At 33.8% G+C, this 16,786-nt stretch overlaps 1 protein-coding gene across 1 annotated transcript; it reads right to left on the bottom strand.

Moving 5' to 3' along the window:
• Positions 1-3,585: 3,585 nt before the first annotated feature.
• On the bottom strand, positions 3,586-12,189 carry LOC131161607 (uncharacterized). The gene is made up of 4 exons (XM_058117476.1): positions 11,964-12,189; positions 11,772-11,825; positions 11,364-11,415; positions 3,586-4,127 (listed from the first exon to the last, which is right to left on the bottom strand). Exons 1-4 carry the CDS (start codon positions 12,035-12,037, stop codon positions 3,906-3,908), a joined length of 402 nt encoding a protein of 133 aa, XP_057973459.1. The 5' UTR covers positions 12,038-12,189; the 3' UTR covers positions 3,586-3,905.
• Positions 12,190-16,786: the final 4,597 nt, after the last annotated feature.

The following is a 16,786-nucleotide window of genomic DNA, read 5'->3' as shown; positions in this document are numbered from 1 at the left end:
CATAGCACCCCTGGTGAGCTTCCACTGGCCATCACTGAAAGTGCTGCCATACCCTTCGTCATCAAGTTTACCTGCAAAAATCAAATTCAAACGAATGTCAGGAATATGCTTCACATCTCTAAGAACTAAACTTGTGCCATTATTTGTCTTCAGATACACATCCCCAATTCCAATGACTTTAACCAAGTCATCATTTCCCATCTTTACTGTTCCAAAGTCACCAGATCTATAGGATGTAAAGAAATCCTTCCGAGATGTAGCATGAATGGAGGCACCATTGTCAATCACCCAACTGGTCTCATGATATGCAACATTTATCATCTTATCATCATAAACAATGATGAATTCTGCAGGAGTGGTAGTAGCAACTCCATCATCACCATCTTTTTCATCTCCATTCTTCGTTCCCTTCCCTTTCTCGTTCTTGTTTTCTCTCTTCAATTGCCTGCAATATTCCTTGATGTGTCCCTTTTTCCCACAATGATGACACTCAACATTTGCAAACTTGTTGGACTTGCTTATATTGTTATCTCTGTTCTTTGGACCTATGCTCTTACTTCTCCCCCTCTTTTCTGTAACCAAGATCTCTAACTGTGAAGAGGATCCCTGTGTTTTTCTTCTCATCTCTTCATTTAGCAAACAACTCTTAGACATATCCATTGTAATTACACCTTCTGGAGCGGAGTTAGGCAATGAAGTTCTGAGCATCTCCCACGAGTCCGGTAATGAACCAAGCAACCATAACCCTTGTATCTCATCATCAAACTTAATACCCATTCCATCCAGCTGATTAATAATTCCTTGGAATGTATTCAGGTGATCAGATAAAGGAGTCTCGTATTGATACCTCAAAGCCATCATTTGTTTAATCAGAAACAACTTATTATTTCCAGTCTTTCTAGCATATAACTACTCAAGCTTATTTCATAGAGAACATGCATTTGTTTCTCTACTAATATGGTTCAAAACATTATCATCTACCCATTGCCTTATATACCCACACACCTGTCAATGTAACAAAGTACATTCCACATCAAACTTTTTTTCTGGTTTTTCAGCACTAAATATCGGTAGGTAATAATCTTTCACAAAAAGAAGATCCTCCATTTTTCCTTTCCATATGTGATAATTTGAACTATTGAGATTAATCATTCTACTAGTATTTGTTTCCATAACTCAAACTGCCAACCTGACAATCTGTTAACCTGACTCTGATACCACTTTGTTGGGAGAGATATCAATAAACAACCACAGCGGAATAATTCTTCTCCCTATATGCAAGCAATTATAGTGTATCTCTACTTTTATACGTGCTGGAAATAATAAAAGAAATAATCAATCACACCAAGCCACAAGAACACAAACAATTTTTTACGTGAAAAATTTCCCCAATGTGAGGAAGAAAAACCACGGGACCTAATCCAGTTAAAATCTCCACTATCAATCAAATAATGGGTACACAAATTCTTCTCTAATCGTAATTAGAGGATACAAATATCTCTCATCAAGATATCTACAATCTTGGCAAATACAAAGAGAATTGGAGAGAATATTTCAAATTCGCGGTTACTGTTCATGGGCAAAAACCCCAACTCCCGAGCTCCAAATCTGATCTCCACCATTCAGATTGTAGCTCCTTGAATCGTGAACCTCTCCTCTAAATTTCAGCTTGATCGGACCACAAACGAAACGGGTCGGAGTCTTGATGAAATCTGGGTAGTATGAGAAAAATCACATTTTTCTCTCTCTCTTTTGAGATGTGACGGCTCCTCTCTTCCCCCCTCTCTTTTTATAATTTCTTTTAGGTTTTTTAGACTAAAAGGGTTGGGCTTTGGGCTTTTAATAAAACTCACTTGGACTTTCCTCCACATGGAAGGAAATAACCCAACAACACCATCCCAATGGAATGAGGAATGTCCAAAGGTATTTGAGCATAAAAGCAATACTTAGCCAACACCCCCCTCCCACACATACAATCATGGTAGGAAAGACTTTTCATCCCACCAATTCTCGAACTATTCACACAAAACACCACCATCCCACCACCTCCACTCCTTAGAAATTAGATTGGGTTTCAAAAACTTTGGTTTGAATTCTCAAGGACAAGAAACATTTGGTGATATTGATCTTCATCCTCGAATAAAAAGAAATTTCATTGCCTTGACTGAGTGTCACTAGAGGAATTTTTTTTTTTGTAAACCAAGATCTTGTTAATTGAGTTGCCAAACATTTAGGCTTCATTCATATCAAAGATTTTGTTTGAAGAAATGAATGGAAAGGAAAAAATAAATAAAAATCCATTTCTATTGTATTTTCTCGATACCAAATGTCATTCAAAAAGAAAAAGATGTTTTCATATGATTAAAAATTATGAAAAAACAAATTTAACCATGTGTAAAATTAAAATTTTGTTCATATTTGTTATGTATATTATTTTCATTTTTACTTTCCTTGACAACTCTATATATATATATATATATATATATATATATATATATATATATATGTATATAAGATAAACTCTTCCGTTTTTCAGGTTCTAAACATAGCTTTAAAGATGATTCCACAATACACCATGTTTGAGTCTTTGCTTCAAACAATCAATGTTTCATCATATCATCTAACCTTCACAATACCTACATTTCTTAGATGTTTTTGTTATTCAAAATAGTGTTATTCTCTTCGAACTTTCATCTTGCCTAAAATTAGTATTATTTGGAAAAAGTAAAAGATATAAGGAAATTTAATAAATTAGAGCACCCAGACGTTTATGGTATACATTAAACTTTGATTTACTGTAGGAAAATAACATAAAAATGAAGAAAAATCATTGTAGATAAATGAGAAAAAGATAATATTATTTTTATTGAGTTTAGTAAATATCTTTTTTTAGCATTTTCAAAATTGTAATGGGTCAAGAAAACCAAGCTTGATAATTACTTTAAATGGAATTCAATATTTCCAAACATTTTGTTTAGTTGTAAAATACAATTTTTATTTTCAAGTTTTAATTTCTTAAACAACTACAAAAAGGTCACATTATTTTCTAATTTTTCATTGTTTATAAGAGAAAGCAAGAAAATCAATTGAAACTCCTAACAAACTGAAACAAAGTGATATTTTATTAATTATTCAAAAATAAAATAAAAATTATTTTCCACAGCCACCCTTATAATCCTATGGAAAACAACTGAATGAAAATTAAAATGCAGTTTAAAGAATCTTTATGTTTTTTCATCCAACCCCAAGCCTATCCCAACAAATCTGATTTTGAATGAAGAAATCTTCTCCCTTCAATGGAGTCGACAATTCTCCACCAACTCGAAGGCTTCAGAAATGTCACGGTTAACAAGTCCAATTTTAAGAACTGGCAAGCAAGCAACACGCAGGCTATAATAAATTCGGTCATCTCCTGGAGCCCTGGCCCTTCAAATAAAGTGACAGAGATTTGAATCATTCCAGGATCAAGGCGTAATAATGTAGTATAGGAACTAAGAGGGGAGAGGAGGGGGGACAGTGGGATTCAAATGGGTGCTTGTTTGTGTTAGAGCCATTGTACAGGTATTTCCCAAATATTAGAGAGACTTGAGAAGCAGACAAGGACATGCTATTTACTCTTTCCCCAAAAGTTTTACCCATACACAAATCAAAATAAAGTTCACTCAAATCTATTAAGCAGATCCATTGCCTCAATCAACACGCCCGTGTCACTGCCACCACTGCCATCATAAATAACGCCAGGTCGTTTGCAATGTAATTCATTTTCTGCAATACTTAAGCCATATATGACCGACTTGAGACATATGGTCACACATCTAATAGTGATTGCAATAAGGATATATGAAATTTCATGTGAACAGATTAAAATGAGCATAATTCCTATTTCTATGCCAAGAATGTTAGTCCTAGCTATTTCGTGATTCACATCTTTCCACTGGAAGATTTGAAGAGCAACCAGTGAAATGTAATGGGGAATCTCTTTTGATGGCAAACAAGTTGAATTCTGGCTGTTGCACAGAAGATATTAATTTGTGAAAGTGATCTTCAAGGCAAGCTTGCAATGCCCGAGGATGGAGCAGGTCAGGCTTCTCAAGAACTTTGATTGTTGAGAATGTCACAAGATTAATCTGTGAGAAAGCAAAGACAAAAAATGAGTGAAATGGAAAAACAAATTGTAGTTTTAATCATTCTTCCCTCTCCTGTGAAACATTTTCATCTGCTTTTCACAGATGATAAATTCAAAATAACCAAGATTATAAGCAGCTAACGCTTTTGAAAATCTTGCACCATTGTCAACTGGTTTTTAAGTATAAAACAATTAATGTGGGTTTAATAGGTGCACAAGGCATGTCAAGGTGCCTAGAGAAGAGGAAAATAGATTGATCGGCAGCAAATAGAAAAAAGCAGACCATTCCCAATCAAAATTTGGGACTATTAGCAGCTAAGTACTCATTCTCTATCTAAGAAAAAAATAAAAACAAAATACAGAAATCCAAGTACAGAATTCAAGTGAAATGTAATTAAATTTGTCAACTATGTTGATAGTGCACATTGCTGAGAGCTTGAGAGATAACCTTTGAAGGCTAATAAATAACTACTACTGTAACCATGAAAGTGATTTGACAACCCATAACAAGGAATAAAAAGAAAAAGATAAAAAACTGACCCCAATTTCATATCAACAGAAGCTGTCAAGGGTTTGTTTTGCAGGATTGGGTTTCGCAGTACAGGGTTGGATAATTATCCTGTCCTGATTTTGACAGCCATATATAAAGGTTGGGATTAAGGATATGGGTGAAATTATTATCTTTTTTTCATTTTTTGGTTTTTATGCCTACAAAAATCTTAGCCTTAGTTTGTCGATGGGGGGACACAGCCAGATCTAGCCCATATGCATGGACCAAGGACCCTTAGCTTCTCTGATCTCTAATTTTGTTTGCACCAAACACTGGCTAGGATAATCAAAGCCTAGCTTCACTGAACCCATTTAAACAAAAGCACCCCTAAAAGCTAAATTTGACATAGCACATAATCTGTCATAGGTATTCAAATTTAAAAAGGATAAAAAAGACATTTACGCAAGAAATTTTGATGGCAAGAAAAGATGAAAAATAAAACTACAGTCTGCCTTCCCATTAGAGGGTTTAATATCAATTGAACAAAAAAAAAAGAAATGGAAAACATAGCACAAAGAAATCCAGAATGCAGCAGGAGTGGAAAGTTGGTAACCGACAGTGAAATGACTTCCATGAAATGTATCATGCCCACTCTGAAACTAAAAGGTTCTAAGTTTTTGGAAGTGGCTTTAATGCTTTATTTAAGAAATACATGCAAATATTTTTCTGAAATGGACTACTTAGGCATCTGCAGGCATTGTTCTATTCAAAGAAAATAAAAGGTCAAAGATCCCCAGAAATGTGAAAACAGATAAAAGCTGATACGAGTCCAAAAGCATTGGGAAGTTTTGAAGAAAATGTAACATTTGGGCATTGTAGTAGAGTGGATTTTTATGGTTCCAGTTGGCTGTAAAGCTATACTATATTGTCATCCTAGATGAAGATATAAAAATTGAAGCTCAAAATATGTATTTGTTTTGCCTAGGCACAGTGAAAATGAAAAGGCACATCTGAACATATTTTTCAAATCCCCCTCGGTCGCCTGCACAGCTGCACATCTCACCAATATTGAACATATGGATCATATCAAGTTTTTTAATATCAGAAGCCAGGTTAATCAGAATTGGACCTTTGGCACATCTGAACATATTTTACAAATCCCCCTCAGTAACCTGCATGCTGCACATCTCACCAATATTGACCATAATACCATATATTGATCTTTCAAATATCAGCAACCAGGTTAATCAGAATTGCACATTTCTCCATTAATTTGGCACTACATTATCGCAATGACATGGACAGAAATAGTCATGTCAAAATGGTAAGCGGGGATGCAGATTTGTTCAACAATGATCAGAAGAAAATGGACACTTCTAATACTACAAAATCTTCAATTAAAAAAAAAAAGGGGGGGGAAAGAGTAGTATGTAGAGATGGCAAGATATTTATAACAAGAAAAAAAAAAAAAACTTTAGACCAATGATTCATATCCATTAAAAGAAAGATTTAAAAGAAAAAAATGAAAAATGAAAAAGGAAAGAAGTCAAGAAGAAAGAAGGAAAGAAACAATCAAATGTTTGCATCATTTACTTGTTCTCAATCTTTTTGCACTTTCAAAGAAATCCTAGCTAGAAATATACTCATCAAAACAAAACTCATGATAGCATGTTTTTTACAGTCTCCTAAACAATGAGGAATTCTACCTATCTTTACAGATTCTAAGACAGCAACAACAAAGTTGTGTCATTGTGCTGTCAAAATGATCTCCAGTAAACATGGTGTTTTATTATTCATAGACCATTGATTATGCTCAAGTGAAAAACACCAACGGATTATGGTCTACAATTGAAGTATGCTGGGAAAACAAAACAATTATCAAATGATTTAAATAATCGAATATTACCTTGGTTAGTGCATGCAATTTTAAATAAATGGCAAGGAAGTTGATAGCTTAATGCAAGATAAATTGGGGAATTTTTATAAGTTGAACAGTTTACAAGCTTCAGACTCCAGCAGATTGTTCAAATTATAAAATTCCCAAATACATCTTACATAATACATTGGCTTCCAGTCTTTGATGTTCTTTTTGAGTCGGACATTCAAACATATAGATGGTGCCAATTTGAACGTAGAGTTTATTATCATTCTTTCTACCAGCTTCGATTATGGAGTACACAGAGAAAATATGGGGTAATTTCTACCCTGCTTAGCATTACACACAGAAAATACCAGCTTCTCCGTGAAGAATATCAGAATCATGGAAGGCTCAAGGGATTTCCTTGGGGAGTGGACGTAGGTTCCAAGTTGGAACTGAACCACTATAAACTGTTTTGTCTCTCTCTTTCTCTCCTGATTTACTTTAAAGTGTTTCATGTATGTTTTTTGTATTTTTGGTATGATTTAAATTTGCTTTAAGAAGTAAAAATTTTAGTATCAACCTAGTTCATCCTCCCTCTTGGGTTGCTCTTTGGGCCAACAACTAATTAGAGTAATAAGGTTACGATGTAAAGCACCAATTCCTGAAAACCCTTAGTTCTAACAAAACTGGAAACAAAACGGATCCAACCACACACTCAATGGACACATCCCCCTGCCCCCCAGCCTGATGCTCCAAACAAAAGGCAAAACACCCAATCTTTGAAATGAGACAACTCAAATATTCTTAACTAGAAAAGCATCCACCTTGCCTAATTTAGATTCCAAAATAGAGAGAAACTCTACTAATCAACTTCTTCACCACTCTATGCTTTCTACCGTGATGGTTTTAAATAATGGTAATAATCAACATAATGGTAACATCCGTCGTGGTGTAGTCATGGCCATCATGGATATTGTAGCAGTTATTGCGTCCACTAACTTTTTTTTTCTTCCTTTTGCATTGGCAAACTTGTAGAAAGCACGCATGTTCACACTTTTTTTTTTTATGCCAAGACCTTATGTACTAGTGTTCTATATGAATTTTAATAAATTTTAATCAACCTCCATGCGGGCCTGCAGCATATATTGCAACTATTGAATGTTACCTTTGTTTTCAAGTCGATTGGAAAGAAAATTCACTGACCACTTTTCACAACTATTTTTTATTACAAAGCTAAGAAATCATACATATAATGAAAAGTAAACATAATAACAAGTTTACTATTCGTTATAATCTAAAGTTCCACTCTTAATTATAACTAAATAATATTTATATTTAAAATAAAACATTAATAAATTTATAAAAGGAAAAAACTAAGAATTGAAAATAAAATAAAAAATAGTATAAAAAAGAAAATAAATTAAAAAATAAGCACACTCAATATCAATACATCTGGGTCATACAAGCTCAAAAGAACTTAAGCACTCAAAGTCAAGTCCCAAGTTCTAACTAAATAAATTTAAAAAATAATAATTTGAAAAAAACAATGAAAAATAAGAAATTTCTACCACTATATTAGTCCATGTTATACAAGCCTAAATGATCTTAAATACAAACAAGAAAGTCATTAAATGCATTTCACTCAGTCACTTCAAGATTTGCACCATTTTTTTTCTATCTCAAAATCTAACCCCTTTAGGTGTTTTTGAACCTTTGAAGATGGTATATCCAGGTTAGAATCATCATCACTTACCTAAATCATGAGGAGACCAGAGATAAAAAGTAAGACAAAGCCAGACTTGACCAAAGCTAAATAGATCGTAATTTGGGAACCCCAATCTTTCAGAATCTTGGTTTGAAGCTTGAATTTCAGTTTCTGATGCAAAAGATCAGTCTAGACGAGATCAGTCACTTCAAGATTTGCACCATTTTTTTTCTATCTCAAAATCTAACCCCTTTAGGTGTTTTTGAACCTTTGAAGATGGTATATCCAGGTTAGAATCATCATCACTTACCTAAATCATGAGGAGACCAGAGATAAAAAGTAAGACAAAGCCAGACTTGAGCAAAGCTAAATAGATCGTAATTTGGGAACCCCAATCTTTCAGAATCTTGGTTTGAAGCTTGAATTCCAGTTTCTGATGCAAAAGATCAGTCTAGACAAGATCAGTCACTTCAAGACCATTTTTTTTCTATCTCAAAATCTAACCCCTTTAGGTGTTTTTGAACCTTTGAAGATGGCATATCCAGGTTAGAATCATCATCACTTACCTAAATCATGAGGAGACCAGAGATAAAAAGTAAGACAAAGCCAGACTTAACCAAAGCTAAATAGATCATAATTTGGGAACCCCAATCTTTCAGAATCTTGGTTTGAAGCTTGAATTCCAGTTTCTGATGCAAAAGATCAGTCTAGACAACTTAGAAACTCAGTTTGCAATCCTCAGAGAGCAGAAAAAAGATGAGAAAAAATGGGTTGAGGGCCTCTTCTTCCTACTAGAGGCATAATGTGCCATAACAGACATTCCACATAACCATTGTCTCTTCAGAATGTTATTGAATTAGTATGCCTGGAGGCTTTGGTAAGAGAAAAGGAGATGAAAGTCTATGCCTTTATAGTGGTGTACTATTCTGGCTATTATTTGGGGCATTTGGATGGAAAAAAAATGCTGGAATCCTTAAAGGGGTTTCCACTTCGAGTAATATGCTCTGGAGCAGAGTGATCCTCTTGGCATCTCTTTGGTCGATTGGTGCTTGGCTAAATGGATTCTTCCGGCATGTTTCATTGGAAGACATGTAGCGGGATTGGCTGGCTTTACTTCCTTGATTTGCCTTGTATTTACTTTCTGTTTAGTTTCTTTCTTATTGTAATGGGGGGATATCTTGTTCTCCCTAGTTTTTTTCTTTTTTTTCCTTTTCTGTTTTCTTGACTGTAATTCTTCTTTCCTTTTAGATAATAAAACAAATCTATTAAAAAAAAGACATAATGACAGAGGAATGAGGATACAAAATCCTCCAAGAAAAAATGGCAAAAAATATAAAAATAAAAATTACATCAAAACTGCCTTTCAATCCCTTTAAATATTGGACAGAAAAAGACCTACAAAACCCCCCAAAAAGAATGAGCCCAAAAGGAGGCAAGAAAAATAACTTTCTCCCAAAACAATCTTGGAGAAGTCTTCTGATCATTAAAAACTCTAGCATTCCTTTCAAGCCAAAGGCGACCAAAGAATCGTAAAAACAGCAGTTTCTCAAAATATCCTTTCCCCCTCCTTCCCAAAAACCCAAAATGCCACTGCAAAAAATCCTAAATGTAATCCTTCTTTTTCCCTTTAAAACAATTCTTTGTTTATATATATATATATATATATAAAGAAAAAAAAAAAAAAAAATCATAACCCTTGCCCTTGCCTCTTGTTAAAGCTTGATAAGCATAGTTGGCCCACAACTTAAAAGTTTGAGCCTTTAGGTAAAGTTGTATTCTAATATGGTATCAAAACTAGTTATTAGGAGGTTTTCGCTACTAGTCTCGTTGCCCATGTTCATTATGTGGTGTTTAAAAAATTATCATATTCCCTGCAATGGGTGTTATCTACCATGCGTTTATCTCTCCATGTGTTGTTGGGCTGCATATGCAAGGGAATGTTAAAGCTTCATATACATAGCTGGCCCAAACCCTAAAAGCTTAAGCTTTTAGGTGAAGTGGTATTCTAATACCTCTTATACAATATACAACATTTGGTGATTATTGCTACATTTATCTCTTTTGTATCCAATGGCAAAAGTGAAAATGTGTCCTATCAATCACTTAGAAACTTGTATAATTGTTCTAAACTCAATTTCAAAGCATAGCATTGTTGTGCTCAAATCATATATAAGAAGTGCCAGGTATAAAAAATCAACTTTTCTAAAGTGAAAATAAAATATGAAGAATGGTTAGAAAGCTAATGTTGTGACCTTGAGATACTTTATCAAAATAGTCAATCTGGACTATCATCTATATAGCTTAGCAGAGGCACAAATATATTGAAGAAACAGTCCTAAGATGGTGCTTTCTTGCCCATGTATAAATCTCAGTATTCCTCCTATCCATATCAAGTCAATTGAGCTCACTGTTACTGTCATGTTCTCCACAAGAGTGCACTTGTTTAATAGGATTTAGGAGCAGTGGACTAAAGCGAATAGAATTAGACTGGATTACCTATGGTAGTTATACAATGACTGGATTAGCTATGATAGTCATACAATCCCATGGTCGGCCTACAATCTAAAATTGCCTAAGAAGAGATTAGTTGGAGTTCTTTCCTTGGTTTTTATACCTACAGTAACATAGCCAAAAGAAATTTTGCCTTAGTCGGCCTTTTATATGGTTTGGGGGCCATGGAATAAGGATGCATCTCTGTTGCACTCACTGTTAGGACACATATAGTCTCTTCCAAATTCAACAAAAGTTAGATGCATCCCCAAGAAAGTCCAGGTGCAAGACTCAAAAGTCTAGAAGAAACTGAACGTTTGAAGCTCTTCGTCCAGTTTCTGCTTTATTGAATTTCCAGCACTATTGCGCCCACTTTAAAACCACAAAGAAAACTTTTGTTTCATAAGTTTTGACCCACCTTGGGCCTAGGAACCACAAAACATACCTTTAGACCCATAACTACAATTACTCTTTTCTACTTCAATGATCATAACAATATATCAGAATCATCAGATTAAGTTGAGGACTGTAAAAAGATAATTATTAACATGGAAATGTTAAAAATCCAACAATTCTGAACGCATTAAATTAGCCTTAGACACGGATAAATAAGAAACCAAATTTCAATTAAACTATGGACTAAGAAGAGGAAAAATAGATGAAATTTTAAATAACAGAGAAGCAGCCATACCGATTGAGAAGCCGTTTTTAACAAAGCTTTTGCCAGAGGCAATGCGCAAAACCTAAAAAAATAAAATAAAATAAGAACAATACTAGCGGAAAATAAATCCATAAATTTGGTTATTGTTTTCTAAAAAATTGCATGGTTGATTAAAAAAAGTTGAAGATAAGTGAAAAAAATTCATTGTCGCACTCTCAACATTTTTTATTTTTTTTAGTATTCGGCGCACAAGAATTCCAAAATCTCCACTCAACTGAACTCAATACCAGCAATCGGCTCAGTTGACAAGAAGTAATTGTATCATCCTTCGAGGGGAAAATAAACCACGACCAATCAAATATCTAAACTTGCGTTCGCCTGTTTTGTCCATTTTCTCTGGAACCAAACAGAGAGACGCAGAAAAAAGTGGAAACTTACATTCCTCGGCCACCAGCTAAAGCTTCTTCTGAAGGATCTCTCCAATCGTCAATCCTACCAAAACAAAATTAGTACTACTCAGTACTCTATTCGTTCATTCTCCAAATTCTGCTACTCTGTGTGCGTGCGTGCGTGTGTGTGTGTGTGAGAGAGAAAGAGAGAGAGAGAGAGAGAGAGAGAGAGAAAGATTACACCCAACCATAACGCCGGTCGAATAGGAGGCGTTTGGGGGAAGACGTGGAGATGCTCGACTTAGAAGAACTCATGGTATCTCGAATCTCCTCCGCTCTGCTCTGCTCTGAAGAAAGTGACGCCGTGAACCGGCGGATAGGGTGAGGGACACACACGAAAGAGAACGTCAAAAATACATGAATGAAACTTTAGAAATTGTTAATGAAAATAGTAGTAGGGCTAATATATTACAAATTGTATATGAAGTACAATATATAACATAATGTGCATTAGATATATTTAGTTAATATATATAAATAAAATTCTTGAATCAATTAAGTATGATTTAGCATATAAATAAAGATAATTTAGACATGAACGGTCAAATAAATTGTTGTAAGTTCAATTTTGTTTATATGATTTCAAAAACCCTTATAATAATCTTTTTAATGTTAATGGGCAATTTCATTTCATTTCATAGTTAAAACATCAATAAGTTTTGCTAAAATTTTGAGGATCTGTTGCGGGGTAAAATTTGCTAGAATGCTCTTTCAACTTCTGTTGACCTGAAAGGGGAAGAAAATGAAGGCTTGGAGGACCCGGGGTGTACTCCATGGGATCATTTCCATGCCTAAATAAGGGGAATATTTTTAGAGAGGCTGAATGCAACAGTAGAATGAATTGAATGACTTACCTTAGTATTTTCTCTAGATCCCTTCTTATAGGAGTTCGAGTTGACCGTAGGTTGGCTCGAATTTATTGCGCGAGGGCATGCATTGCTCTCCAGCCATAAGTGCGTGCACCTATTATTCGGCTATTAAAGCCACTGGCGTGGATCTCTCATCCTCTTTATTGGGTTGGAGCTGATCACTCGTCAGGATGTCAGATCCGGAAAAAGTGTAAGATAGGCGTTGACCTGCCCTCATTGGGTAGATTATTTTGGGCGTATCAGTTTCAATAATATTTGGACAACTAATTAAAATTTCGATGAAAATTATGTAAGATTGAAATCGATTGCCATTTTGATTTCGAGTAATGGGGAAATGAAATTTCGCTAATGTTGTGACATTTAAAACCATGAACACGACAACATAGCTTTATTAATATTAAAATATATGGAAAAAAAGAGGACTAACATTAAATTTTATAATTTTAATTTATGAAGAATTTTGAAATTTTAGTATTTTTTTTTTTTACAATATGTTTGATATGTTATTTAAATTTATAAACATTTGACTATATTTTATTTATTTTATGATCTATTTAGTCATTTAATTTGTATGAATTACATGTGACAAATATTGTGTAGTGTTACAATTATATAGGTACTTTTTTTTTTTTTTTTTAGTACTTTTTTAATATTTTGTACATTTAAAAAAATTGAAATATGAATGAAGTTTATATTGTCATGCTAATGCCTACTAATTGACCTCCGACTAATCAAATTAGCCAACTAATTGAAATAATAATGTAATGTTATAATTATATAGGAATTATATGTCAAATATGAAAATATTCCTGAATCACTGCAACTTGTCATAGACTTAAATTGAAAGTAGAGGAGATGCATGAATAATAAAAATAATGTCGGAGCATAGCCGTGATTTGTAACTATGTTGGAGCATTTTGCATTTGTATAAGATAATGTACGAGATAGAGAATTTTGCATGGAAACATGCATTAATAAAAACCCAAGTACCACAACTTGGCTATTGGTAATTGACACAAATGAGCATAACCATGTAAGGGTATGCACTTCGCTTCAATATATAGTTTGAGCAAGCTCAATCTCCTTTTTTTAATAGCAATATAAAAAAAATGTAATTGAATCATCATCATGGTAGGTCAACTGATGAGGGATCATGTATGTTCATAGAGGTGGAGGTAGTCGTTGATGATCCAAAGTGATAGGTGTAATTATTCAAAAATTTTAATTAAAAATAATTAAAATCTAAAATTTAAAAAAATTCAATAATTCAATAATTAATTAAATAAAAATTATTAATTAAAATAATATTATATTATATTATATTTTATATGTATATATATATAACAACCTTAGGATCCTTCTTAAAGGAAGGAAAGAGCAATAGAAAGAAAAGAGAGAGAGAGAGAGAGAGAGAGTTCTCTCTCTCTCTCTCTCTCTCTCTCTCTCTCTCTCTCTCTCTCTCTCTCTCCTCATTTTCTTGACGGATGCTCACCCGATCGAAAATCAGGAAATACCGTTGGACTCCGTTTTCCGCTGCCGTCATTTTAATCGGAGCGGATTGGTTGTAAGAGTGGCATAAGCGTATCTCCTAGGTAAGCTAAATTTCTACTTTTACCTCAATTTCTTGTAAATCTTAAGCCTAATTGACGATCGGGCACCACCACGAGAATTTAGGGATAATTCTCTACAAGTCTAGTAGAGCGGATTTCTCATGGGATCGTCGTATGTATAACCCCAAAATTGGGATAAGGAGGTTATTAAGGGGTTAATTATTATTTAATTAATGTAGCTTTGGAAATGCTAGAATGTTGGGCATTCTGAGGTTGAATTTGGGTTATTGAATTCAGGACATGGGTAAGTGCTGCGGGTGTAATTTCGGGATCCTACAGACATAATTTAGGAAATCAAGTGAGAGTGTTAAATATTAGTTTAAATATTAATTTGGATTATTGGGAGCTTAGGAAGTGTTTTATGAAGATTATTTTGGAATTCGTTGAATGTTCTAGGAAATGGAAATTGCAAGCTTTTGAGTTGTGAATGTCATAGGCTTAGGATTGAATTGATTGTGAGCATTTCAGTAAGTCAGGTAACGAGAATAAGTTATAGTAGGTATTTTTGTGAAAGACTGGTTGATTTATATGTGAAATGATTCAAAGTATTTTTCCTGAATTTATTATGATATGAATAGCTGATGAGAAATTGTGTGGCAAATGATTATATGAAAATAATGAAATGTATTATGTAAAAAAATGATTTGAAATGTGGAATTATTATACGATTTTCTGGAAAATATTAATATGGGATAAATGTATATGTAGAAATGATTTTATGGGAACAGTGGAAACATAGAACACTAATTTATGTGAATATTAAGAAATGTGGAACTTGGGAAGTATGAAAATAATTTTCTATGAAATGGGAAAAATGAAATACTGATATGCGTATACTGGAAATAATGAAATATACAAAATGTGATATATTCTCATATTTGCTTGTATATTATTATGAGATGAACTATGGAATTGAAATACTGAGAATGAGATAGTAGAAAATGAAAAAAAATCTACTGGGAATATTATTTTATGAATATTGAATGATAATATTGAATATGTGAATTCTGATATATGAAAATGGAAATATTGCAACGTGAAATTTTGCAATATCAATATTGAAATATGGAAATTGATTTGCGAATGATGAAATATGAATACTGGGAATGTGAACATTGCAGTGTAACTGTAACAACCTGCTAAATAAATTGTTTTTTTTTTTTTACACTAATATTCTACATGCTCTAATACCATAACATTAACCTAAGCAGCGGGAAGCATAAATCATATAAACATAACCATAAACCATTATATACAATACCAAAACTAATACCAAAGTACTACCGTATTCCCCAAAATATACACATATCAATGAATCCCCAAATTACCCTCAGCTAACTAGGGCAAATACAAAAATCCTCCACTGTACTCACTTTGCTGACAGGGCACTACAGACGCCCCTCTGCGAGCCTGATCTACTCGCCTACCTGGATCACCTGAAAAATGTTTCAACACTGGGATGAGCCAACGCTCAGTAAGAAGAAATATGATATTACTAGTGTGTGGCAAATGAGCTAATATATATCATGAAATCTGCTTTCATATAAATATGAATAACTGAATACAAAAATACAGTACAAATAACAAAATACAACACCCCTTTCCATGTAGTTTAACATAGCAGTTTTATAGGTTATAATTCAAAGTACTTCTAGTGTACATAAGTAGGGTCCCTATTTCTGTAAATCCGGACGTATGTAGTAGTAACTGAAACTGTTCCCTGTGGCTATCTGTGTGTTATAACTTGCCCCCTCATGACAAGGTTGTGTGGCCCGTAGGCTGAATTTACCCTGACTGACCAACCAGGAATAAATCACTGTACTCCGTCAGTCGATCTGCCCACCTCAACCCATATCTGGATGGGGAGCCTAACCTCTTCAAGGGCCTAGGTGATCGACCATACCACATATTATTTGAATAGGTGGTTGCACTCATAAAGTAACAGAATATCTGTAGCAACGGTACCGTGCTCTGTAGCTGCAAGTCCAACAGGGTCTGATATCATATAATATATTTCTATACATATGTAATTGATTTACCATGATTCTGAAGTAACCGTAATAACCATAATACTGCATAAACTCAACTGTAATTCATACGTCGTACTACTGGGAATTATATATTCATAACACTGAAACTGCATATTCATAATACTGAGATTCATATAATCATGGTACTGAGATTTGTATAATCATGGTACTAAAATCCATAAAATTATAGTACTGAAATTCACATAATCATGGTACTGAAATTCGTAAAATCATGAAACTAGCATTCGTAAAACATATACCCGTACCATATTCATATTCACAAGCCACACCATACTTAAATACATAATTTTCATAATTAAGTAAGTTGTATAGTATTTTAAGAAATACCTAGCATAGCATATTTCCTTTACCTGACTACTAGAAAACCCCTATGGAATACTAGTCTAACTCCCACAGGGCCTCCTACACAACACCCTGAAACCAACATATGTCAGAACATAATATCAGTATTTTTCCGCCTATATCATTTCCTAT

The sequence above is a fragment of the Malania oleifera genome, chromosome 8 (genome assembly GCF_029873635.1).
Source record: "Malania oleifera isolate guangnan ecotype guangnan chromosome 8, ASM2987363v1, whole genome shotgun sequence".
NCBI lineage: Eukaryota > Viridiplantae > Streptophyta > Magnoliopsida > Santalales > Ximeniaceae > Malania > Malania oleifera.
Note: the sequence above shows the minus strand (reverse complement) of the source record. Positions and strands in the feature narration are given on the sequence as shown.